Genomic DNA, 27,058 nt, shown 5'->3' with positions numbered 1-27,058 from the left:
TGTCTAAATCCCTCTTTAATTTCCCACAACTGTAAGAAGTTTGATAGACATCTAAAGACATGCTTAAAAATAAACAGAGACATCCAATAACATTATAAAAAAACATAGAAATGGAATCCTGCCAAGCCTAGCTGTGCGGTCAGAGTGGCAAGACAAGCAGGTAATTTTACCTACAGCAGTTTGGATGGACTGGAGTAAAGTGACCATGTGTCACGGCTGCCACCACCTTGGCCAACACACTGAGAGAGTTAAAAGCATGAGCTGTTGTAGACTGAATGAAAGCCTCAAGGCTCATCAGCAGGGGCTGTCATAACCTCTGGGAGTCAGCCCAGAGGGGGACATGTACACATTCCTTGGAATGAACACTCCTCTCTGCAAGCACAAGCCCCAGCTGTCAGAGCCTTTCCCTCTGCTGATCTCTTCTCCCTACCTCAACCCCTGAGAGGCAAAGAGAGAAAGAGGGGGGAGATGCCTGCATTAGTTCAGGCAAGGGATCTGCTGTCATCAGAGAGCTATGCGGAGGAGGGCCTTGCCCCTCACAAAGATGGTAGCGCCTCTGCTTATTGGTTCTTGCAGAGGAGGGATGTGCCCCTCACAAAGATGGCTGCTCTGCTGTGCCCTCCCTTAACGGCTGCTGAGCCAGGGAAGGCCGTGGGGGCTCGTTACGCTGTATCTGGGCTGCTGCTGCTGAAGTTACACTGTAGCTGACTGTCCCCGTGTCTTGCAAGATCAAGGCCGGGGCTGCTGTGTTTACAGGACTTTGCTCACTCAGGGCAGTGGCTGGTAGCCAGGGTGGTGCATGCACGGGGCTATGCTGGCCTTCATAGCAAGGAGTATGGTAAGTAAGAGCCTGATCCCTGCTTTGCAGGCTGGTTTAATGTTCATAGCAAGGAGGGAGGAGGGAGGAGGGGGGCGGGGGGGGGAAAGCTTTCCCTGCTTTGAACAACCTTGGGACAGTGACCCATGGCCTTATCTAGTGGTGTCTGATATGGTCTTGTGAGGATGAGACCAGGGCTTCTAGAGTCTCTGAGAAACTGGCAGAGTTGGGAGAAACCTGAAAGTTTTTTTGCTCAGGGAGATTTGAGGGGGGCAGTGAGATAAATGTCCGGCGCTGACTTTATGGGACGGGTGAGGGAGGATGAGGGGGGAGAAGATCTGGCTTGTACCAATGCAGCTGTAGTGTAATTTTCTCATAGGATGTAAAAAATTTTTGCAAGATAGATCATTAAAAATTAGAGGGTGTGGGGGAAGGATTACTGCTAGGCATAACTCTCAGCTAAAGGACAGGGATTTCCTTTCGATGCATAGTAATTTCACTAAGGGGATGGGATGGTCTTGGCCAGTTGCTAGGATCACTCTTTGGGTTTGACACAGTCCGTGAAAGGCTGCGAATATTGTTCCACTTGGGGATTTTGATTTTGTAATGTTTTCCCCCCTGGTGTCTGTTGCCAGCAAAACATCTCCTAGGTCTTTCCCTGGGCTGGGAGCAACCTTTGTCAGTTTGCAGAACTTGATTATGTGCCTTTATGAACTCAAGCTTTTGCCAAGAGCTAGGTTACTGATTCATTCATCCTTTCACCTGGGCACCACCCTCTTGGTTTTCTTGGGAACTGATAGCAGGGCTGATATGTACCTGCCAGTGTGTGTGTGTTTTTTTTTTAACTGATTAAGAAAATATTCACATATTCCAGGAGGAATATGTCAGTGAAATCTTCTGCATTTGCCCCACTATGTAATTTAACTGGACTCTTTCCTTTCATTTTGGAATCTTGAATTCATGGCTATAGTAGCTGCATCATTCAGCCAAAGTTTGCTTAAAGTTCTCCACGTGCGACGTAGGGGAGAAGTGCTGCAAACTGACTTCTACTCATGAGACTGCTGAACATTCCAGTGCAAAGGACTACATGGTTCTGTTTGGGTTATAGCTGCTGCTAGCAGGATTCTCATAGGCTTCCCATGATCTATGGATGAATATTTCCCCTCAGTTACAACTGTATCATACTAGTGTTTACTAAACCATGCAAAAGACATGTGCTTCTATCAGATCCTGGTCATGCTCCCTGAAGCGGCAATGAAATGGCTTTTGTCAGTTTTATGCCAACACTTAGGCCATTTTCAATATCAGATGAAGGGGAACTGTGGTTGAAAATCATTCTCAGCATCAGTTCGATTTCCTAATGTAGTCAAGGCTCGAAGGAAGTGGGTACCTTTAGCAGTGGGGTGCCTTTAATAAATCTCTTTCCACACCAGTAAGGGGGAAATTATATTAGAACCTTGCTGTCAGGATCACTGTTGAACCAGGGTTGAAACTAGCATGGTTTGAGCCATAGTTAACAGAGCTCAGGAGAATTGCGGATTATTTTTTTGTTCACCTGCTGCAAGAATCCCCTTTTCTCCACATCACAGCTGTGCTGCCTGTCCCAGGACTCATGGGCTCTGTGATTTTAAATTTTTCTTTAATAATATCCATATCATCTGACACTTTACATGTGGCTGGGTGGATGTGATGGTAACAAGTGAATCAGACATTACTTAGACCTTCCTTGTGACTCCAAACCCACAAGTGTTGCTAAGTGAAATCCTGAATAGGACATGAAAGGCCAGTCTACATGGCAAAGTGTACACAAGGACTCTGATTAACAGGTTGGTTTGGTTTGTGGGGATGGAACCAAACTAATACAACCCCCTACTTTAAAGTAAACCAATTAACATGTAATAGGGCCCTGTCATGAGTCTGGCCTTGGGAGAGAAGTAACTTAGGGTATGTCTACACTTACCGTAGGGTCCGGCGGCAGGCAATCGATGTTCTGGGATCGATTTATCGCGTCTGGTTAAGACGCGATAAATCGATCCCGGATCGATCCCGGAAGTGCCCCGGATCGATCCCGGAAGTGCTCGCCGTCGATGCCGGTACTCTAGCTCGGCGAGCGGAGTACGCGGCATCGACGGGGGAGCCTTCCTGCCGCGTCTGGACCCGCGGTAAGTTCGGACTAAGGTACTTCAAATTCAGCTACGTTATTAACGTAGCTGAATTTGCGTACCTTAGTCCGAAGTGGGGGGGTAGTGTAGACCAGGCCTTATGTAGCAAAGCTAGAACAAGGTTTGGCACAGAACACATGAGATGGAGCCATAGGGCGGTCCATGAATTCCCTGTAGATATATGCATTGATGGAGGATCACCTGGTATGTGTGGATTGCCTCCCTTCCTCACGTGGAAAGGAGAGTCAGCGGTCTACTGACTGCTCCTATGTTCCTGATTTGTTCACTGGGATCTCAGTACGTGCCTGGTAGATACTGGCACTAAAACGAACAAGTAAGGGCTGGTTGGGGTAATATCCAGATGTGATGCTCAGATTTTGAGTTTGTGTGGGTGTAATATTTTAATTATTTATTTTTCTTTTTCGCCTTTTCACTGCGATCCATCCATGACTTTTTTTTCTTTTTAATAAAACCCCCAAACAAACAAAATAGCTCTCTCATGCTGTTTCTTACTGGAATATTGTTGCATAAAAGTTTGATTGCTTGTAGGACTGCTCATTTATTACACCTCTACCCCGATATAACGCTGTCCTCGGCAGCCAAAAAATCTTACCGCGTTATAGGTGAAACCGCGTTATATTGAACTTGCTTTGATCCGCCGGAGTGCACAGCCCCGCCTCCCCAGAGCACTGCTTTACCGCGTTCTATCCAAATTCGTGTTATATCGGGTCGCGTTATATCGGGGTAGAGGTGTAATTACATTAAGTTAAACACATGCTGTTGAGGCTGATATTCATCTTATTATTTTTCCTTATATCTGGAATGCCCATGTAACCTTATTGTTGTGAGATGTTTTCTAATGACAAACAAAGTTGCCAACAGCCCAGAACTCATGATGTGCAGTGCTATAATGCTAAATTAGTGTGCATGTGACTCTGGAGACTGGTTATAGGATACGGCCTTTTGTCAGTAGGCTGTTGGTTCAACCCCAGCCCAGGGAGTGAGGTCTGGGCCTTGCCCTGGTCCCGCGCTCCAGCCAGGGAGTGGGGTCGGGGCTTGCCCCGCTCCGCACGGCTCCCAGGAAGCAGCCGGCATGACCCCTCTCCGTCTCCTATGTAGTATGCGCAGACATGGCCAGGTGGCTCTGCACGCTGCCCCATCTGCAGGCGCTGCCCCTGCAGCTCCCATTGGCCGCAGTTCCTGGTCAAGGGGAGCTGCAGGGGTGGCACCTATGGCTGGGGCAGCGCGCAGAGCCTCCTGGCCGCACCTCGCAGCCGGAGGGGGGACATGCTTCCGGGAGCTGCTTGCGGTAAGTGCCGCCCATAGCCTTCACCCCTGAGCCTCCCCCCCCCCCCCCCCCCCGCATCCCAATCCCCTGCCACAGTCCTCCGAACCCATTAGTCCCAGTCCAGAGCATCCTCCTGCACCCCAAACCCCTCATCACCGGCCCCACCCCAGAGCCCGCATCCCCAGCTGGAGCCCTCACACCCATACCCCAGCCCCCTGCCCCAGCCCTGATCCCCTTCCCACCTTCCAAATCCCTCGGTCCCATCCTGGAGCCCCTTCCAGCACCCCAAACCCCTCATCCCCAGCCCCACCCCTGAGCCCGCATCCAAACCCGGAGCCCCCTCCCGCACCCTGAACTACTATTTTCTGGCCCCACCCCAGGGCCCACACCCCCAGCCAGAGCCCTCACCCCCTCCCGCACACCTACTCCCAATTTCGTGAGCATTCATGGCCCGCCATACAATTTCCATACCCCGATGTGGCCCTCAGGCCAAAAAGTTTGCCCACTCCTGATCTAGCTCCTGGCGGACAACCGTTCCCATCAGGAACACTGCCATTGCAGTGGCCACCCCCGTTGGCAGTGTGTGCGGAGAGGGAAAAGCCTGAATAGACCATGGAGATTGGATTCCCCTTTCATCAGTACAGACGCTCCCTCCTGATCAGCTTGTTGGAGGAAGCTCCCGCAGCTGCCTGCTACCCACACGACCTGTGCATAGACCACTGGGCTCGTCTCTCTCCAGAACTCTCAGCTGGGCCCCCTACCCCAGCCCTGAAATAAACAGGAAAACGACCCAGTTGCAGGGGGTGGAGTACGGAAGCGATTTCAAGCTCCTGCTGTCACTGAGGTCAAGGGAAACATTGGAAAAGTGTCTTGCCAGGACATGGGAGGTGGTTTGTTGCCCCTCCCACACAACTGCTCGCATTGCAATATCTGGTCTTTTGTTTTCTCAACAGAATAGTGCAGTCAGATGGCAAAGGTTGCTAAGTGTGTGACTCCCTGTGTATACCATAGAACAGGGTAAGATTAGAGAGGAAGTCTGAGGCAGAGGGAGTGAGAGTTTTACAGAGTTTTCCTCATTCCACCCATGGAGAGGAAGCAGCAGCAGTCAGAGAAGGTAAAGTATGGTACATTATCATTCGACTCTGCAGGTTAACCCCTTCCTTCCTCTTCAACCCTGCACTCTTTCTTCCGGCTTCAGTGATTAGTTTTTTCTTTTAACCTTCCCAGAGATCTTGATCTCTCCGGGCTGCCAGATCCTGCAAGGAGCCAAGCACTTTCTTTGAGGGAGTGAGCACCATGCAGGAGGTGATTGGCACCTTGCAGACTTGGACCCTTTGTGCTTCTCTGTACTTGACCCTGGGGTAGGGATAGCTCAGTGGTTTGAGCATTGGCCTGCTAAACCCAGGGTTGTGAGCTCAATCCTTGAGGGGGCCATTTTGGGATCTGGGGCAAAAATCTGTCTGGGGATTGGGTCTGCTTTGAGCAGGGGGTTGGACTAGATGACCTCCTGAGGTCCCTTCCAACCCTGGTATTCTATGATTCTATGAAAACCCTCCCTCGATTGCTTCTTAGACCAAAGGACATGTTCTAGCCGGTATTGTTTCCCTCCAATCCATAGTCAGAAGTCCCTAGCAAGGAATTTTAAACCACTGGGAGGGAATGAAACAGGAGGGAAAGTGGGGGAAGAGGGCATGGAAAACAGGATTTAAATCCTCGTTAACAGAACCCTGTTAAATTCCTGCCCAAACAAGAGGATGTTATCAAAGTTTTGAGGAAGGGATGGCGAGTGCACTTCTGGTCAAAGTCTGGTATTGCTCTTTGCTCTCTTCATGTTCTTTTTCTCTGCCCAAAGAAACTGTCACAGCACGTATTCCCCATGGAAGGTTTTATTGCCAAAACTATCCTAGCCTGTCCCCCATGAGCCTCTCTGATTCACCCACAATTTCCCCCTTCTTGAAAAACTTCTCCCTATATTTCCCCCCTCCCTCCCTCCCTCCACTTTGCACCTTCCAGTCTCCTGCTGAGCAGGGCTGGATGGGAATCATTTTTGGACCTACCTCTTCTGACGTGAGCAACTGGGGTTGCTGATGACCCGAGAGGCTTGGTGATCCCATAGCCAAGCTCCTCCTGTCACCAGAATGTCCAGCTCCACAGTCGGGCTTCCGGTTATTATTGTTTTATGATTTTGCACTTTCATTTCCTGGGTGGGGGTTGGTAACCCTGATCCAGTTCCAACTTGGCTAAATTCCTCCAGCAGTTTCAGTTGGCTACAGGATTCCTCTTCACTTCCTATCCTAAACTGTTGTGTAGCATTGCCCGCAGCTATGTCCTACCTCAGAGATGGCTGCATTTCATTAGTGGGTGAAACAGTCCCTGTGTACATTCCTTACCTACTGTTTAGTTGTAGGGGATACTCTGAGACAGAGTCCCATTAATGTTTGTAAAGTGCTAGGAGATCCTCAGAGGGAAGATACTAGAGAAGGGCAAATGTGTTATTATCCCAGTGGCAATTCCTTTAGCCGGCTGAGAATCGACATCCCTGTGGGAGGCCGTGTCTCTGCTGCTGTTCTGGATGTTTCATGAGCCTCTCACTTTGGTAACCAGTCGATAAATGTCGGGTGTTTGTGCTTTGAGCGCTCTGCTCCTGATGTTGAGGCTTCCATGTGTTGTCAGGGACAGGGAACTCAATGTATCTGAGCTGTTGATTCCTCTTGTACTGCAGGGAAGATTGTCTGGATGTGTGCTCTGTGGTTTGCAGGCAAAGCCATCTGGCTGGCTGAAGCCGGTGGCCTTGGGGAAGCTCACAGGCAGATACTTAGCCCACCAGGAGGGACTGCCGCGTCTGCCGGTGCCGCCCCTTCAGCAGACCCTGGATCGCTACCTGTTGGCTCTGCAGCCCATCATCAGCGAGGAGGAATGGACCCACACCAAGGGGCTGGTGGATGAGTTCCGGAAATCAGGCGGCGTTGGGGAAAGGCTGCAGAAGGGCCTGGAGAGGAGAGCCAGGAAAACTGAGAACTGGGTATGTGGGCGCTACTTTCCATGAGTCCTGGTCAGTGGAGGAGAGGGTGGAGGCAGGCTCTGAGCCAAGTCCTGTAAGGGCCATCACTGTCCTGGTTTCCAAGCCAGTGGTTCCCAGCCACTGGCCCCTGTGCTTTTCTGACTGGGAATCTAGGCTCCCCCACACACGTCTGTGCTGAGACCTCGTGCGCCACGCATTGCTGCCCGTCTCTCTCTCCGCTGCGTGTACAGAGCTGTCCAAGCCCCATGCTGAGCTGAGGCACATGCAGCTGAATGGGAAGTCACTGGCTGCTACAGCTAAAGTCTTAGTCCTTTAAAATGATAGTTGCCCCCAGAAGGTTGGGAAAGCCCACTGCGCCAATCCCCGGAGCACCAACCCCACCCTATCCAATCCCACAAGCCCCCTGCTCTACCTAGTCTGTAAAATGCCTGAAAAACCATCCCATGACCCAAATCTCACAATCTTCTCCACTTGCAAAGTATTGTGGGATATGGGGTGTTGCAGGATGGTCTTCCAGCCGTTTTGTGGGGTACGGACCACTCACGCTTGCAAAGTGGGCATCCTGCTCTTTGCAATCCAGAGCCTCCATTCTCGCATGCTTCCTGTTTCTGTCCCAGCTCTCTGACTGGTGGCTGAAGACGGCTTACCTTGAATACCGCCTGCCGGTTGTGGTTCACTCCAGCCCTGGCGTGGTTTTACCTAAACAGGATTTTCTGGATCAGCAAGGCCAGCTCAGGTAAAGGCCGTTTTGGTTTTTCTTCCCCAAAGTTTCAGATGTTGTTAGTGGGACTGCTGGGGAGTTGGTTTGGATTGGTGGGAGGAGGTGAGTACTAGCAAGTCTCACCCAGCCTAGATGACTGCTAGCCATGGGGAGGCTCACAGCTACTTCAGCTGCAGCCTCTCCCAGCAGGAAGCATTGTAGGGAACAAGGTAAGAATGCTGGCTATAGGGAGGCGGAGGGCTTCTCCCAGCAGGATTCCCTCAAAAGGGAAAGATGGAAGAGGAAAGATGATCCAGTGGTTAGAGGAGGAGGCTGGGACTTAGAAGACCTAGATTAAATTCCCTGCTCTGCTACTAACTTCCTTTGTGACCTTGGGCAAATTACTTAAGTCTCTGTGTCTCAGTTCCCCACCTGTCAAATGGGGATAATGCACTTCCCTGGGGGGGAGGGGCAGGAGGATAAATACAGATTGTGAGGCACTCAGATACTACGGTGACAGGAGCCATACAAAAGTACCTAAGATACTTTAGGAGACCCTAAATTTGACTTTAGATTCTGCAGGCTTGGGGGAAGAGTCAGACGACTGCATGAATTAGGTTACTCAGCTAATGCTGTGTGTGTCTGCAGATTCATTCAGACTCTGTGCATTTGCAGAGGGCTTCCCACTATTCTGTCATTAGTTGCACAAGTCAAATCCACAGCTGCTGTCTGTCTCCGGTGTGTTTCTTCCCCTTACTCAAGCCCTGTATGCAACTGAACACTGTCAGTTTGTGTGTTTCCCTTCTGCTAATTCATGTTGCAGATGCTGTGTTTTGAAGTCACTCCCACACACATGGAATTGATTCTCTCACCCTCTTTGGAGCCTGCTGCTGATTTTAGTCCCTGTTTTTAGCTCTTTGTTTTCTTGCATGTGATGCTTTGTCTTAGATTTGGGTTCGGCTGTGGGAAGTCCAGGCTCTGTGGATGCAAAGCTGTAGCATTGACCTTTATACAGGGTTCCCTTTTCCACCTTTACCCATCATCACCTGCTCCTGTCATCAGTCTGTCTTCTGGCTGGGTTAAAAATATCAGCCAACCAGAGAAGTGTGTGAGAGAGCTAGAAATAAGAGTGAAAGAATCCTCCCTCCCTGTCTGATGCAAGGTCTTGTATACTCACTTGGCCAGATCTGTCCCAGCCCACGGAGGGGGAAGGATGTCTTAAAGAGACAGTGTAAGGGCTAAAAATCCTATTTTAAAAACTTTTCCTTATATTATTGACTGATATTTATTAAAATCAGTGTTGCCAACTCTCCTGATATTTGGTACTGTATTTTACTTGAAAACAGCTCAGAAACCAGAAGGCAAATACACAGAATCCAACTTCCTTTTATCTCATGACTTTTGATGGGGCCTGACTTATAATTTTTGAATGCTTGGGCATTGCAGTGCTGCACTTTAAAAAGAAAACAAAACAACTACCTTGCTGTCATGCCCTTTACTCTCTGTGTTCTTCTCTGCTTTGAAAATGAAAGGATAGTTGGCTTTACTTTTGGTTCTAGTCAGTTGGGTCAGTTTCACTTTCTCAGGCGCAGACAATGCAAAATGCAGCAAAGTGTGTTTTCAGACACTACAAGGGAATACACAGTGGGGTTTTTTTTGGGGGGGGGGGAGAAGGAGGGTTGTTTTTAAAAGCTTTCTCCGTTGGATCTTTTGTGGAAATGTTTCTTTCAGTTTCCATTTTTTCAAAATTCAGCTGCAGAGCAGCTCCAAGATGACATGGTGGTTAAGCCTGCCTGAGCCCCTTCTAGGCTAGCCGAGCCTTTGTTACTGTCCTTGGAGCTCGGGTACTAGTGCAAGTTGTGCAACAACAGGAGACCTTAGTGTGATGTCCTGCTCTGTGCCTCTGTTCCCCTCACACACCCTTGTCTGTCTTGTCTATTTTAACTCTTCAGGGCAGGGTCCTTCTCTTGTTGTGTGTGCCCAGTATCCAGCGGAAGGGAGCCCCAATCTTCGTTGGAGCCTCTCGGTGCTACAGCCACACAAATACTAAAAAAAACCTGAGTTGGGTCAGTGAACAAAAAAAGTGTTTCATTGGCGCTACCCAGCTAACCCAAAACACAGCCATAGTTGGCCCGGGCTCAAGGTATTAGGAACTCGCTGTGCTCTGCTGTCCCCAAAGCCCGGCATTCTCTCAGCAGAGGGGGGTGAAATCCAAACCACTGTTCTTTCTAGGGGTCAGGATTTCAGAAGTCCCAAATGTTCTGATTTGTATCTCTCTGGTCGTTATGTTTGGTTTTCCCAGGTTTGCTGCCAAGCTGATCGAGGGCATCCTGGATTTCAAGACCATGATTGACAAGTGAGTTAGATGCAGTGTTGTTGTAGCTGTGGTGGTGGCCATATATTAGAAAGACAAGGTGGGTGAGGTCAGATCTTTTATTGGACCAACTTCTGTTGGTGAGAGAGACAAGCTTCCGAGCTTACACAGAGCTCCTCTTCTGTTAGAGGCATTTCTGGCACATTGAAATGTCCCTACTGCCTTTAGTTAGGGAGCCCAGGTCAAAAGTTTCTCTCTCTCTCTCTCAAAGGGAAACTGTCAAGATAAAAATCCATATATCTAAAGACTAGCGCCTCTAATAAGTGTAGCTGACAACAACCAGGGTCACTGGCACTGACAGGACTGTAGAAAAGCAAACTGACTTTCCCTTTTTATGCTCTTTATTTACTTCTGCCTCTTACTCCACCTGGCTAGGGAAATAAGCCTGGTCTGTTCTGCTTCTTGGGTCTCATGTAATGATGTTTAGAGTTCAAAGCTGCAGTGCCACAAAAACTTTTCCCTTCACATTGTGTTTTGGGAGAGACTCTTATGTGTGTACTTGCAGGGAATGTAGCCTGACTGAAGCCCTGCAGACTCACATCCTTAATTTATCCACAGAACTGGTCCAGCTCAGGCAGCAAGAACACACAAGCTTCCAATGGGTTTCAACTCCCCACCTGCAGGGGCATTCTCTATGGTTCTCAACCTTTTTACTATTGTGGGCTACATATGCTGCTGTCTATCTATGTGTTATGTGGGCTGCAACCACACAGGGCCGGCTCCAGGCACCAGCAAAGAAAGCAGGTGCTTGGGGCAGCCAATGCGAAGGGGCGGCACGTCCGGGTCTTCGGCGGCGGGTCCCTCATTCCCTCTCGGAGCGAAGGACCCGCCGCCGCATTGCCGCCGAAGAATGAAGCGGCGCGGCTGAGCTGCTGCTGAAGTGCCGCCGATCGCGGCTTTATCTCTCTCCCCCCCCCCCCCCCCCCCCCCCCCGCCTCGCCACTTGGTGCGGCAAAAAAGCTGGAGCCGGCCCTGCATTCACACAAAATATATTCTTCTAACACTGCATGGCCCTGCGGATGTCATATGGGCTGCAGCTGTGTGCTGATTGGGCTGCAAGCGGCCCGCAGGTTGAGAACCACTGGGTGAGAGTGGAGTCCAGTCCCGCACGCTCCACTCCTTGGTCTCTAAGATGCGGCTGCCAACAAAGGCCTTGTCTGAACTAGGCTTGCAGGTGTGATATTAGCAGGTTAGCTAGCACATTGGAGAAGCCTAGTGCAGACCAAGCACACCGCTTTTAACACATGCTAAACCGGTCACTTTAAAGCCCAGGGGGAGCCCTGACTTTAACCCAACCTGGTTAGCATGTGTTAAAAGCAGTGTGCCTGCAAGCCTGAGTCAGCTGACATGGAACAGCCCTGGCTGTCCTGCGGGTCTTTTATCCCTGGATAGACGTACCCAAAATGTAATTGTGAACGAGGAATCATCGAGTGGATGTGTTTCTAGTGGGGTCCCACAGGGATTTGTTCTTGGCCCTGTGCTATTTAGGTATTTTTATCATTGACCTGAAAGAAAAAAATATAAAATCATCACTGATAACATTTGTAGATGACACAAAAATTGGGGGAGTGGTGAATAATAAAGAGGACAGATCACTAATTCAGAGCAATCTGGATCACTTGGTAAACAGGGTGCAAGCAAACATTATGTGTTTTAATACAGCTAAATGTGAATGTGTACAGGAACAAAGAATGTAGGCCATACTTACAGGAGATGGGGCTCTATCCTGGGAAACCCTGATTCTGAAAAAGATTTTGGGGTTGTGGTGGATAATCAGCTAAACATGAGCTCCCCGTGTAACATTGTGGCCAAAGGGGCTAATGTGATCCTTGGATGCATACACGGGCATCTTGGGTAGCAGCAGAGAGATTATTTTATCTCTGTATTTGGCACTGGTTCAACTGCTGCTGGAATCCTGTGTCCAGTTGGAGAGGGTTCAGAGAAGAGCCATAAGATTAAAGAGTTAGAAAATCTACCTTATAGTGATAGACTCAAGGAGCTCAATCTATTTAGCTTAACAAAGAGAAGGTTAAGGGATGACTTGATTACCGCGGGTAAGTACCTGACCGGAGAACAAATATTTAATAATGGGCTCTTCAATCTAACAGAGAAAGGTATAACATGATCCAAGGGCTGGAAGCTAGACAAATTCAGTCTAGAAATAAGGTGTCAATTTTTAATGGTGAGAGTAACTGACCATTGGAGCAATTTACCAAGAGTTGTGGTGGATTCTCCATCTCTGACAATTTTTAAATGAATATTCGATGTTTTTCTAAAAGATCTGCTCTAGAATTATTTCAGGGACATTCTCTGGCTTGTGTTATACAGCAGGACAGACTAGATGATCACAATGGTCCCTTCTGGCCTTGGGAGTCTATGAACTGAGACCCACCACACAAAGAATCAGATGGCGACAACTAATGGTCACTCCAGACATAGGCCTGGATTTGAACCTGTGTCCTGTAACCCACTGCTAATCCCCTTGAAACAACAGGTCTAAATTCCATGCATCTTTCAATATAACAGGCCTCAACTCCTGTTGGCCTGATGTTGCAAAGTACAATGGGCTGCAGCGTAGGCCCATGGGTCTGTTTCTTCCCAGGCTAGCAGATGTGGCGAAAAGGACCTTGCCCCTACATAAAACAAAAGCCAGCTAAGGTACATGCTGGGTAGCCTCTGCTTGAAGAGTTGGTGGGGATGATCAGCCCCCAGTGGAGGAGACTTCTAATATCCACATCTTTTAGGGCTTGTACACACTAGCATTTATTTCAGTATAACTTAAAAGCCACCCCCTTGAGCGATGTAAGTTACACCAACCTAAGCGCCAGTGTGGACAGTGCTATGTCCATGGGACAAGCTCTTCTGCTGGCAGAGCTACCGCCACTCGGGAGGCGGAGTAATTATGCCAATGGGAGAGCTCTTTCCCATGGGCATGGAGCGTCTGCACTAGCAGCGCTAGTGGTGCAGCGCCATCAGTACAGCTGCACCCCTGTAGTGATTCTAGTGTAGACTGGCCCTTAGTGTCTCACTGGAGCAGCTGTGATAGGGCGCTGGACATGGGGAGAGCATGCCAGGTGTGGATTGCTGGAAGGCAGGCATTCTGATGGCTGTTTTCTTCCCTCTCCCACCCTGCTCCCTCTCTTCTGTGCACGTTTCCAGTGAGACCCTGCCAGTGGAATACCTGGGTGGGAAACCTCTTTGCATGAACCAGTACTACCAGATCCTCTCGTCCTGTCGCATCCCAGGCCCGAAGCACGACTCCGTTGTGAACTACGCCAAAGGAAAAAAGCCGCCCTCGCACATCACTGTGGTTCACAACTTCCAGGTACAGCAGTGCCTCGGCTTAGTGGAAGTCTTAGGAAGGCTGGCTTATTCTTTTGGATTTGCCAAAAAAGAGAAATAAGCAAAAAGGCTCTGAGTACAAGGTTCACCTCCCCAGGGAACCAGTCCCGCTCCCCCTGAAGTCAGTTGCAGGTTTGCCGTTAACTGGGAGCAGGATTGAGCCTCATGGCAAGGACTGCAGTGTGGGTGAGCTGTATGTGAGTGCTCCATTCCCACATCTCTCTCCCTCCTAGCTCCAGTCCCTGAAAGTTCAGTCTCCTGCTCTGGGTTTGGAGCTAGAAATTGCTGGTTTGGGGGGGGGGGGGGGGATAATGGACCCAACAATCATGGCTAGGGCCCTACCAAATTCATGGTCCATTTTGGTCAATTTCATGGTCATCGGATTTTTAAAATCGTAAATTTAATGAGTTCAGGTATTTAAATCTGAAATTTCACGGTGTTGTAATTTTAGGGGTCTTGACCCAAAAAGGAGTTGTGTGGGGTGGGGGGTCGCAAGGTTATTGTAGGGGGGGGGGGTTGCGGTACTGCTACCCTTACTTCTGTGCTGCTGCCTTCAGAGCTGGGTGCCCAGCCAACAGCCGCCGCTCTCTGGCTGCCCAGCTCTGAAGGCAGCGCAGAAGTAAGGGTGGCAATATTGCCACCCCCCCCTAAAATAACTTGTGACCCCCTGCAACTCCCTTTTGAGTCAGCACCCCCAATTTGAGAATGCTGGTCTCCCCTGTGAAATCTGGTCTGTTGCTTTTGCCCTGTACTGACCAGATTTCATGATCCGTGACACGTTTTTCATGGCTGTGAATTTGGTAGGGCCCTAGTCATGGTCAAGTCTCAGAAATTGTAGAACCTGGAAGGTGTTACGAGAAGAGTGGTTTCCTTTGTCTGTCTTAATTATCTGGCCCTCATTACTGCAGTATCCAAGAACCTGATAATCTTTAACATATTTGTCCTCACAACATCTCTGAGAGCTAGGGAAGTGCTATTACCCCATTTTATGGATGGGAATCTGAGGCACCAATAGGTTGTCATTTGCCCCAGGTCTCACAGGAAGCTGGTGGCATAACAGGGAATTGAACCTGGGTCTCCCAGCTCCCAGGCTATGGCCTAATTACTGGGCCATCCTTCCTCTCCACCTACCAATCATCAGCCCCTTAGCTGAGCCCTCAGCATTGCTCTTGCCTCCTGGAGGAGGCTGTTGTCAGTCTGTGTGACTGGCTGCTATAAATCCTTTGTCTCTCCCTCCTTCCCAGTTCTTTGAGCTGGATGTTTACAGCAGCGATGGGAGCCCCCTCACCACCGATCAGATCTTCATCCAGCTGGAGAAGATCTGGAACACCTCCCTCCAAACAAACAAGGAGCCAATTGGGATCCTCACCACCAACCACCGAAACAGCTGGGCCAAGGCCTACAACCACCTCATCAAAGGTCTGTCCTGCCCCGCCCATGCTGGAAACTGCTGCCCTCCATGCAGTGCTGTGCGCCCTGGGCTTCTCCCTCCTTTACGAGCCCTCTGCAAGCAGACACTGACCAGATAACTGGGCTTTCTAACAGTCTGAGTGTGGGAGTATTTATCCAGCTGGGTTGTGTCCAGATTAAACCCATTGCAAAGCATTGTTATTTCTGTTTAAACACCCTGTCCTCTAAGTATTCAAGGTTTGCTCCAGGACAGAGCTGAAATTTTGGACTATTTCACCCCCAAAATGGATGAAATCCAATAACCCAGCTAAAAAAAAAACAGTGGGCTGTTACAAGTTAGAAGGAGCATCCCTATGAGGCTCACAGCTTCCAATCTGTAACAGCCATGTAGCCCATAGCTTTAACACTCGAATACCACTGAAGCATGATCAAGAGATGCTTCCTGACAAAGGGAGTCAGGGCACCGAGTGCCATCAACCTGCTCTCCTGACTTTTATCCTCCCTCCAATTAAATGAAGTTTTTCAACCCACTTCCATCATCTTCCACTTTTTCCCCCCCTTCTCAGACAAAACCAACAAGGAGTCAGTGCGTTCAATCGAGAAGAGCATTTTCACCGTCTGCCTGGATTCACCCATTCCTCGGGTGTCTGACGACATCTACAAGAGCCGTGTGGCAGCTCAGATGCTGCACGGTGGAGGCAGTCGCTGGAACAGTGGGAACCGATGGTTTGACAAAACCCTTCAGGTGGGTGCTGGTGTTTTCGAGAAACTAGAGGCACGGGTCTGGGGGAGACAAACTTCCTGAAACTGGAACGTCCCCTGAATCATTCAGTAGGAGACTTTCCCAGATCAAAAGGGGCATGGGAAGTGAGAAGAGCAAGGGGTTGATGCCAACAGCATAAGGGCCTGTGGGCTTGGTGGAGAATGTTGGGGATTCTCTCCCGCAATCAAACAAGTTCTCACTCTCCTGCTAGGTCCACCGAGCTCTCATTGTTTCCTAGGTTCGTGGCAGCACTCACTCAATGCAGCCAAGCTATTCTTTGTATTACTTCTGAATTAATTGTCTGCTTGCAGTGTACAATGACTTGTCTGTTTGGAGGCTGACCAAGCCTAACAAGGTCTGTTTCTTGTATTTCCCATGGGATTGTTGCTCTCCCTGTTTGTTTGCCAGAAGCTAACCTGCTTCTTTCAGGCATCTGCCACCATCCCACAACATCTCTTCAATCCCCATCTCCCTTCAGCTGTATAATGGTACCATTCAAGGATCGCATCCTCCATTAGGAGGCTATCTCCGGGCCTTTCAGGGGGATGTAGCCCATGCTCTGACAGGACTCTTCTTATAATCCTGACATTTTGGGTTATTCAGCTTCTGCTTGGCATTACTTGTTTACAGGGCAATGCCAAGTTCTTCTAGCTTTGCAATTAACCAAAGTCTGCATGGAACTGGTGGGGGGTGTTATATGGGACTCCAAGGAAGTCAAACCCTTTGAAGCTGTACCATACTGCAGGGTACACTGGCCTCTCTGATGCACATTCTGTCAGTGGGACCATCTTCCATCTGCCTTATTGAATATAATGATGATACCAAATCCTCCTAGCCTTGGTTGTGGAGTTTCTTCCTTCTGGGAGCTGGGTGATGACTTTGCGGGTTACCATGCGCTGATGGGGCTGAGGTCTTCTCCAGCACATAGTAATGAGATGTTGAGACCCCTCTTGGGCTGGTGCTGGCACTGTAGAGGAGGCCTCTCTTCACTGCCTTTTTGGTTTCCCTGGCAGTTTATCGTTGCTGAGGACGGCTCCTGTGGTCTGGTGTATGAGCACGCTCCCTCGGAGGGCCCGCCCATCGTTGCCCTTCTGGATCACATCGTGGAGTACACGTGAGGCTTGCTCACTTGTCTCTGAGTCAGACGTGGCTCTGACCGTCCATCCACAGTAAAGCTCCCCTTCACCAGCTCATTTCCCCCCTCCCGCCCCAGGCATCTGTTTTGGAGGCGCTTTAATAGTGTCTCAAGTTAGGTACTGCAGCTCTTGTAGCAATGACCAGGGATTAGCCACCTGCTGAGAATGGTAAACTTTGCTGCGGCTTGAACTCTCCAGAGAAGCCACGGCTTACGTTTAATATGGCTGTCGGGTGGCAGAACGTTTGCTCCTGATGGAATCCATAGAACATTTTTTTAAAGGGTTCGAAGGGCATTAGACCTGTAATCTCTTGGTGAAGGAATCACTATGAGCCAAACTTCTGCATTTGTTCTCCTAGTTTTTCACCAGACGCAGACGTGGAGAGAGCAGCTGTCAAGTCCGTAAGGCTGAAATTTGGGACAGAGGGCTTTGCAGTGTATGACACAGACTCAAAATGTCATAGTCAGGGATTTACACCATGTTCACTACAGCGGGATCTGAGTCTGTCTACTGGGCACCAGAATCCTATAGGCCAAAGGGCTGGAGAGAGAGGTCTGGCTAAATGGTTTCAGTGCTGTTTCTCTGTGCAGGAAGAAACCACAGCTGGTGAGATCACCCATGATTCCTCTGCCAATGCCCAAGAAGCTGCGGTTTAACATCACCCCAGAAATCAAGAATGACATAGAGAAGGCGAAGCAGAACCTCAACATGTGAGTAAAGCGGGTGGGAGAGCTCAGTGAGTGAGCAAGGGAATAATCTATGTGCCCACTTGGAGACCTGGGTGGCAAAGAAAATGGCAGTGCACTATTCGGGAAGCCTGCCCAGTGTCTTGTCGGGCATAAACTATACTGTATGTGGCTGAAAAGTGCATTGCTGAGCCTCCTCCTGACAGGTGACTGCTGTACTGAAAGGGGACTTAACTGCTTATTCATCCCAATCTATTTATGGAGAGGGATGTCTCTGATCAGGAACCTGACCTGCTGTACTGGATCAAGCCACTGGGCCAAGTAATGTGGGATCCTGTCTCCAGCAGTGGGAAAATCCCTTGCATCTAACCAGTTGCACAGTGCTTCACTTGGTGTATCAAGTTACTGAGGTTGAGCTCATTGTGAAAAGATCGGGTGGGGCAGATCCCTTTGTCCTCGTGCAGATTTGGTCTGAGCAGATTGATGTCTCTGGGGTGCACGAAAGCTCTGGGGCGTGGGCCTTTGCCACGTAATAGCAAGGAACATCCTGAAGAATTTCTCTTCTCCTTCTCTCTCTGCAGAATGGTGCAAGATCTGGACATCAAGGTGATGGTCTTTCACCATTTTGGGAAAAACTTCCCCAAGTTGGAGAAGATAAGTCCAGATGCGTTTATTCAGATGGCCCTGCAGCTGGCTTATTATAGGTAAGGAGCAGACTGCGGGCAGTTAGCTTTCCAGCCCCCACATCTCTCTTCTAAAGAGCCTCAGGGAATTCTTACCCTGCTCCACAAAACTGCTGACTAGAGGTCAACACCAAACCCAACTAGCTGGGCTTGGAAAAAGAACCGCAAACACCACTGGGCTACAGGGTGGTGCGCTATTGCAATAGCCCACTCTTTCGCTATGCCTCCATGTGGGAGGGTTAGAAGTCAATGGCTGATGGATCTACAGCTATGTGCAGACATCCGAAATCCTGCCCTTTCCCCATGCAATGGAACAGCACTGGTTCTGCTCTGTGTAGGGCCCTTCGTGGTCACAAAGGAGTGGGCAAGATTAGCCCCTCCAAGAGCAATGCATGAAATACCAGTAGAGGAGGGTCAGTCAGCTAGGGATGCAGCTTGGTCCACGTAATTACCATTTCTTCTGATCTTTCTCATCCTTCCTGCATGGAATTTACTCTTCCCTGGGAGGTGGGGAGGATGCAAGGGAGAAATACAACAGCTGTATCTGCATACTTCGGACCAGAAATTCACCTGCACGATTTCCCTGCAAAGGATAAGATTTGCATAGCCCCTTTTTGTCAAGGACAATTCTTCCTCTGTGGCTGCTTCTCCTCCCCATCTTTCAGGATGTATGGCCAGGTCTGTGCTACATATGAGAGTGCCTCACTGAGGATGTTCCGCCTGGGTCGGACAGACACCATCCGCTCTGCCTCCGTGGACTCTCTGAAGTTTGTGCAGGCAATGGACAACCCTAGCAAGCAGGTGAGAGTTCCAACAGATGAAGTGAATTAACATCACCCCAAAGAAAAGGGAGAACTACTTTTCAACTCACCCTAGAAGGGTGGCATCTGTATCCTCTGGTCTCAGCCAAAAACTGCATCTGATCTGAGGTTGTTTTAAGGTACAATCTGGAGTACATGATTACAAATCTTGGGTCTCATTCAGCTTTCTTTTTACAGCTCTGTAAATCCAAGGTGAGTGTTTCTAACCCTATATCACGTGACTAGTCTGAATGTCTAACCAGTCAGGCCCTAAGTACTAGATTATTGGACCTGAAGGTTCTCCATGTATCATTCAGAAGGTCATTTCCTCGTTTTGGTTTTGACCTATGAACTTTGGATAATATACAGGAAAACAAATGTACTATTTTGGGGAGTAGATTTGCTAGAATATGTTTAAATTAATAGGGATGAACACAGTTAGTAGACTGTATTAACTTCTAAAATTTTAAATTAACTATAGCAATTTTTCTGGATGGGGAGTTGTACAAATATGGAAACAAGCTCCCAACTACACAGTATAGTGTTTGGGGTGTCCCAAACTTGGAGACACAGAGACACTATTGGTTCCAAGCATGTCCAGATTCAGAGAGAGGACTTGTGATTCTAAGTATTCAGGACTGATTTCAGTCCTTCCATTAAAAAGATAGGGACTCTGGTTCTCTTTTAGAAGACAAAGAATCGAGACTAGAACCTAGCAAGTGATGAAAGTCAGTTCACTGGGGATGGAGTTCTGAGTCAGAGTTCAGCTGTTTGCTGTAGGCTGTAGAACCTCTGTAGTGATCCCCTTGCAAAGACTTGCCTCCTTTGGTTGCAGAATTGTCCTTCTGTCATCTAAATTGTTCCACTGATATCTCTGCTTCCAACAGTTCTAGGATAAAGGGACACTACTGGTAGTTCCCATGGAATCACTTAAGGATAGAGTCTCGTGAGCTGGAAGGGAAGAGAAATAATTCAGCCAGACAATATGATCTAAGTTAACAATAGCTTGAAGCAGACACCTGCTGGGGCAGAAGAGCCATCCTGCAGGCGAGCTACTGCAATCACTGCGCAGCACACTTTTAACGTCCATTCCATGTCTTCTCCTTAGAACCAGGAGAAGGTGGAACTGCTGAGGAGAGCTACGCAGGCACACAGAGCTTACACAGATATGGTGAGTGTCCCATACAGCTCCAAGGCTGGGACTGTGCAGAGGTAAGCCAGGTGCTGCTGGAAGAAAAATTCCAACTTATGGTGCTAGGCATATAAGCCAGCCTGTTAATGCCAGTTAATGCTTTGGAGCCCTGATTGTACTCTTCCTCTTTGCACAGTTCCTTCAGTATCCATGGTGACTGGGGGCAAAGGAGAAAGCTGCAGACTTGATTTTCTATGCTCTGAAGAATTCCTATTCTTCCCATCACCAGGGTCTGTAGATGCCAGGGTTACACAGGGGGGGTTTAAAATCACAGGGATCCCATCCTGAGATGTTACAGGGTTTGCTTAGTTCCATCTGTTTGTCAAATGTTGCTCTTAACGGACAGTTAGTTTTTTTTTCTTTCTACTTTAAATTTAAGAGGATTTTTAAGATCTGGTTTCAGACTGAAGATAGTGCTGATTTTTGTTTCCCTGCCTCTCCGGTCTCTTATCCAGACTCTCTTCCTTTCAGGCAATAAAGGGGAATGCAATAGACCGTCATCTGCTAGGCATGAAGCTTCAAGCCATTGAGGATCTAGTGAGCATGCCGGAACTGTTCATGGATACAGCCTATGCCGTTGCCATGCACTTCAACCTCTCAACCAGCCAGGTAAGAAGTGGCTGACCAACATGAGAGTGCTGCAATCATTCTTTCTCCCTTTCTTCTCCACATTCCTCCACCACCCCCTTCCTTTAGGAACTGCTCTGCATAGGTGCCATAGGAATCTAGCCCCACAACAAACTGAGCTGGACCTTTAAAGAGGTTGTGAGGTGAATCTGAAGACTATGACTTTACAATTGCTAGAGCCATTCTAACAGATTATCTTCTTCACCCCAGGCTGGACACTGCATTGCCAAGTAGATACCAAGTGCCTGTGGTAATGAGGAGGCCCTGCCTGCACAATGTAACAGCAGCAGTATTGCATGAGGCTTATTGTCCTTATGAGTCTACTTCAGTGGATAACTGCTCCTCCGCAAGTCTCTTCAGAGGGTGATATGAAGCACTAGCACAGTGCTGGGGAATGAACAGCAGAAACAATTGGTTTATTTGTTTATTTATAAAGCATCCACAGTGTGTACTAGGAGCTGAACAGATGGGACTGAATATCATGCTCCTGCCCTGGAGAACTTACCTGGGGTGGTAGTTGGGAATAGTCCATTCGATTTACCCTCCCCAACAGCTTTTGTGATTTTCTGCCTCTTTTTGTTTGTTTCCCACCGTAGGTCCCAGCAAAGACAGATTGTGTGATGTGCTTTGGTCCAGTGGTTCCAGATGGCTATGGAGTCTGCTATAACCCCATGGATGACCACATCAACTTTGCAATGTCGGCGTACAACAGCTGTGCTGAAACCAATGCAGCCCGCCTGGCACATTACCTGGAGAAGGCGCTACTGGACATGCGTCTCCTGCTCCAATCCACTCCCAAATCAAAATTGTAAGAAATGAACCTGCTTCACAGCTCCTAAGCTTTAGGAGCTGTCCCATGTGCACAAGAAGCTCCCAGCTCTCCAAAAACTGGGCAACAGGAGATGGGCTCATGGCACACATCTCTCTGCAGAGAAGTTAAGGAGTGGTAATCTCCAGCTATCAGATTACAAGGTGAAAGGAAGCATTGCCTTATTCCAAGCTAGAACTGAGAGAGATCCTTTCCCACAATGTGCAAAGTGCACCTTTCTTCCCTTGAAGGGATACTGGAGCGACATCTTTTTATTGAATTTACAGTGGAAAGAACATAGAAAGCACATTCTTCACCCCGTCCTTCACTCTTCATCCACTAGGGGGAGTATTCTCCTGGCTGAGTAGGTCTGAGGCCACTTGGATCTTTCTGCTGGCTCAGGCTTTTGAGGGGTTGGGAATATCTCTTTTGGGCCATGCTGTGCCTCCCAAAGTGGTGTCATTAGTGCCATTGAACTTTGGGGGGGGGATAAATGCCGTAAATCGGAGGAAATCCAGTACTGTTAGGATGCATTGTGCTGCTTTTCTAGAAGTGTTTTCCTAACATAACCTTGCTAGGGGACTGGTCTTTGTGTGCTTTCCACAGCTAGGAATGTTCCCTTCCCCATCCTTCTAACACCTGGGTCTTCCCTTTTCCTGCACTTTCTCCACTAACTGTGAAACACCATTGCTACAATTGGACTCACTTCCCCTACTCTGGCCTTTTGTGTGTGTTTTAAGCATAAAGTGATGGATTGCTGGTGGGTCTCCATCTCAGAGCTTCAGGCTCTTCAAATTGAGCCTCTTTGGCTTTCTTGTGTTGCTTCTACTAAACACATGCATTTTAATTGATTTTTTTTAATTGTGCAGGCTCTGCTGGCCTTGACTTTATGCACTTAAATATTCTGTAGTGGGGAGGGATGATATAGACCTTGATGTTGTTTGCAGAACCTGTCCTCTTCATTCTGCCCCTTCTCTTTCAAATGGGAAAAAAAGATGGGAACCATGTTGACCTTTGTTACTTTCAAACTGAAATATCATGCACTGCTTTCTATGCTGCATTTATTTTAGTCTAAGGAGATGCTGCATAAGTAACTTAATGAGTCCTTCTAATCAAGTTTCCAAAAATGTCTCCAGACTGCATAGGTGGTGATGTATGTTGGAATTGAAGAAAAAAAGGCTGCAGAATGACACTTCTCCCCTGCTGTATGTTATCTACTCCTACCAAGCTTGTGGTTCCTCTAAAATAAGGGAGGTAGTGAAGAAAGCACAGGAGTCTACTCTAGGATGTATAGACTAGGTCTGTTCATTGCCCCTAACAACCGCCTTTTCCATAGGAATCCGACAGCGCTTCTTCAGCAGAACCTGGTTTCTTCTTGCCTTAATGTTATTTATACCCATGGTGATTTATAATTTCCCTCTTTCGTGGAATATAGTCACGTCTGTGTTGGTTTGATTGAACCTTTAGAAAGGAAGGAATTATATATTTATAAATGTGCAATTTAAAAAATATTGTGACACAATAAGAAAGGAATATAAAACCGCCAATATCTTTCCTAGGGCAGCAGGTGAAACCATAGACCTACTGCCATTAGAGAAGAAGGTGCATTGTTTGCCCCCACCGATGCTATTCTTGCAGTGGGATAACGGTAGTTCTGCAAGCCCAGATGTGTGGGTGCTGATCCAAGGAATAGCTTGAGTTTGTAGTCTGTTTTATCACATGAACACTTGTCCATATCACAAAGCCACCCAACCAGTAGGGTCATTACTGCTCTTCTGGTGTTGGGCCTCGAGAGCATTCCCAATCAAGGTGCCTTGGTAGAGGGGTGTGACCAATTTGAAGTACGTTCATCCTACTATTATTGAAAACCTCTCTTTTATGAGCACTTACTCACCCCATCTCACTTTTTAATTGATGCAAACCTGCTCTCAGTTGTTTTAAATTCAAATTCCACCCCGCAACTAAATAATGAGGGGAAAGTTTTACTGAAACTCACCTTACAGCTAACGATTGTACAAACCTCCATTAAAAAATTTTAAGTTTAAAAAATATTATAAATGGAATGAGATGGTTAGAAAGCAACGGGAGCATGTAACGCAAAGCTCTGAGCACAAACACACCTGCTCTAGCTATCTAATTCTTCCATAATGAACGAGACTGACGGTTACAAGAGGCCACCCAAAATCTTAATCTGTATTAATATTTATTATATGTAATGAGTACTTACATAACCATTTAAGAGACTGCAATCTTCTGGAATGAATTGGAATGGGTAAGGTCTTGCTGGGATTAAAAAAACCACTACTTTTTATGGAGACTTTTATTCTGGAAGAGATTCCTTTAGTCAGAGACAAAGTAAACTTTTTTTTCCTCCCTGTATGTAATGAGTCAATATAGTGCCTGCTGATAACTGTGGTCTGTGGCCAGGGGGCCAAAGACCAAGTGCCTTCAACCACGATATCGCTACATATTGGCATGTCTTATTATTACAAGGCTAATTTCAGAAACTAAGAACTCTCTCTTCCCCCCCCTTCAATAAGAGAGAAGTAATCTCTCAAAGGCAAGTGCCCACTGAAAAGGATGAGATGGAAGTGCACTCTGCTATTAATGGAAAACATAGGGGATGGGTCTGATTTTATCTTAAGTCAGATATAAAGCTGGAGATCCCATTGGGTTACAGTGGCATTTCTCCAGCTGTGGCGCTGAGGTCTTTATGTGCCATGCATAGGGAAACACAAAAGATTCTGATCCGGCTTGTGCATTCTCTCTTCAGGATTAACAGGGGAGCTGCTTTATTACATTACAACTGTTTACAGGGTTTTCTCTTTTAAAAAAGTGTTTTTTCTCTTGCTGTTGCCAATTTCAAGCTGTGGTGATGTCCCTCTGACTCATCACTTCTTGACTTATTTTTCAGTGACCAGTTATTTTGAGTGCCGGGTTTGTTTGTTTGCCCTTTATTAGCTGGTCACTTGCCCAAGAAGTGTCCATGAGCTTAAAGGCTATGTAAAATTTATGAAGAAACTACTGATTTACTGAATAATTAGGGAAATATGTAGATTTATAATAGATTCATAGATTCTAGGACTGGAAGGAACCTCGAGAGGTCATCGAGTCCAGTCCCCTGCCCGCATGGCAGGACCAAATACTGTCTAGACCATCCCTGATAGACATTTATCTAACCTACTCTTAAATATCTCCAGAGATGGAGATTCCACAACCTCCCTAGGCAATCTATTCCAGTGTTTAACCACCCTGACAGTTAGGAACTTTTTCCTAATGTCCAACCTAGACCTCCCTTGCTGCAGTTTAAACCCATTGCTTCTTGTTCTATCCTTAGAGGCTAAGGTGAACAAGTTTTCTCCCTCCTCCTTATGACACCCTTTTAAATACCTGAAAACTGCTATCATGTCCCCTCTCAGTCTTCTCTTTTCCAAACTAAACAAACCCAATTCTTTCAGCCTTCCTTCATAGGTCATGTTCTCAAGACCTTTAATCATTCTTGTTGCTCTTCTCTGGACCCTTTCCAATTTCTCCACATCTTTTTTGAAATGCGGTGCCCAACTAATGTACAACTAAACTCTTGGATTGGAGGTGTGGTTGATGGCACAGCCAGTGACTTTGCATGCTCTGCCAGTTAAATGCATTAAATGCTTTTTGACAATGTAATCAGTGTCCTGCAAGGATTGGTGATGTTCTTCCAACATAAATAATAAAAGTCTAAATGTTGTCAGCAGGGTTGATTCTATGCAGAACATGCTCTAGGTATAAGTTCGATGATTCTTTACCAAATGATGTTCATTGTGAGTCACAGAACAATAGATCACACAGGAATGTATCCTCTTCCATGATAAGGGAGCAGAGCAAAAGATCAGCTACTTGGAAAGCAAGGAGTCGTTCTCTGAGGGTAGTCATCTACCTTCCTTGCTCCTTTTCAATCCACCTAGCTAAAGGCAGGAGGCTACCTGCCTCTCTAAGACAAGTTGTCAGCTTCTAGCTGAAGTTTCTCTTCTCACATCCTAGGCTGCTCAACTTGGCCAAGAACATACAAGGGGCCTTTATAGGCATTTATCGCTATGTCAAACAACGTGCAGCTTTCTGGGGGATGGAAAAAGAAAGCAGAAGCAGACCGAAGCCCAGTCTACACTTAAAACTTACATCAATATAGCTACATCACGCAGACATATGAAAAATCCACATCGCTGAGCACCGTAGCTATGGTGACTTAACTCCTTCTGTAGACGCAGCTAGGAAAATGGAAGAATGCTCCTATCAGTCATTTAGGTGGAGTTCCTACAGCAATAGGAAAAAACCCTTCCCTTGCTGTAGTCTGAATCTATGCTAGAGTTACAGCAGCATAGCTATGGTGCCATAGTATAAATGGCCAGAGAAAGCAGATGGCAGGAACTGTGCTGGAGAAGCATAGGGCTGTCTCCCCAACCACAGGTTGCAGAGCACTGGCTTGATGGTGCTATGAAGTTGTAGGGTTTAATGCACTGTCACTGTAGACAAACTGCCATAGCCACACAGTATGTTAATCATTAGAAAATAAAGTAAATGTAGTTTTTAAGGTGACTTTTCCACTTCTCTAGGATGACAGGCTCCCTGGAAGAGGTGAGGGATGTGTTAATTACATTTGAAGCAATTTACATTTTTTGCCTCATCTTTGGGAAAATGACTCAACTGCCCCCCCTCCTCCATTTTTTTTTTTTTTTAAGTGAGGGAGAAGAATGGTGGTAAATTTTATTTACTTGGCGGTTAGAAGATAAAGAACCAATTAGTACTGCATTCCACACTGGTGCCTAACTCATTACTACACTACCCTATTACCTAGCTAACTTAGCTACTCGCACTTCCTTTTCCCTCTCTCTCACCTCCCCCTGTGGCCTATTTTAATGAAATGGTTATGGGCCTGAGCTAATGCCTATTAAAGTCACAGCCCACAGCTCAAAAGAGAGGGAGATTAGCCCAGCCAAAGTGCTTTTATGAGAAATAAAAGTGCTATTGTTTTATGTGCAAATGCACTAGAAATCTCAGTGTGGAGAGTTCATATTAGATCACTCCAATGAGTGCTAAATTCAAGAAATTTATTGTAATAGACTAAAATTCCCCTAATCCTTAGTTTAAAAAAAAAATTAAAAAAAACTGCTGCTACAGAGAAAGATATATTCAGTTTAGAACAAGTATGTGTTAAAAGGTTTTCATTCTTAATCACTACATTAAAATAAAAGGACTCTTTCTTCCTAGGCCA

At 47.4% G+C, this 27,058-nt stretch overlaps 1 protein-coding gene across 3 annotated transcripts; it reads left to right on the top strand.

Moving 5' to 3' along the window:
- Positions 1-601: 601 nt before the first annotated feature.
- CRAT (carnitine O-acetyltransferase) lies at positions 602-24,938 on the top strand. Of its 3 annotated transcripts, none has more exons than XM_024193003.3 (14): positions 602-838; positions 7,026-7,289; positions 7,907-8,025; positions 10,292-10,345; positions 13,523-13,688; positions 14,950-15,124; positions 15,682-15,860; positions 16,892-16,992; positions 17,605-17,724; positions 18,282-18,404; positions 19,049-19,184; positions 20,292-20,354; positions 20,847-20,984; positions 21,599-24,938. In XM_024193003.3, the coding sequence occupies exons 1-14, from the start codon at positions 800-802 to the stop codon at positions 21,812-21,814; spliced, it is 1,893 nt and encodes a 630-aa protein (XP_024048771.1). In that variant the 5' UTR covers positions 602-799; the 3' UTR covers positions 21,815-24,938. The 3 variants fall into 3 exon arrangements, with proteins under 3 accessions (XP_024048771.1, XP_024048772.1, XP_024048770.1); XM_024193004.3 differs by lacking the exon at positions 602-838 and adding an exon at positions 4,718-5,381; XM_024193002.3 differs by lacking the exon at positions 602-838 and having other exon boundaries at positions 5,764-7,289.
- Positions 24,939-27,058: the final 2,120 nt, after the last annotated feature.

Source organism: Terrapene carolina, unplaced genomic scaffold (assembly GCF_002925995.2).
Source record: "Terrapene carolina triunguis isolate 2854851 unplaced genomic scaffold, T_m_triunguis-2.0 Scaffold238, whole genome shotgun sequence".
NCBI lineage: Eukaryota > Metazoa > Chordata > Testudines > Emydidae > Terrapene > Terrapene triunguis.
The sequence above is the reverse complement of the archived record's forward strand: the minus strand, read 5'-3'. Positions and strand labels throughout refer to the sequence as shown.

What these genes read in the sequence shown, in the direction of transcription:
- CRAT (XM_024193002.3), top strand. Translation starts at nt 6,879, where the DNA reads ATGTCGGGTGTTTGTGCTTTGAGCGCTCTGCTCCTGATGTTGAGGCTT. An exon ending in CCAGGAAAACTGAGAACTGG is followed by an intron (nt 7,290 to 7,906) that starts GTATGTGGGCGC and finishes TTTCTGTCCCAG; the next exon opens with CTCTCTGACTGGTGGCTGAA. An exon ending in GGTTTGACAAAACCCTTCAG is followed by an intron (nt 15,861 to 16,891) that starts GTGGGTGCTGGT and finishes TTTCCCTGGCAG; the next exon opens with TTTATCGTTGCTGAGGACGG.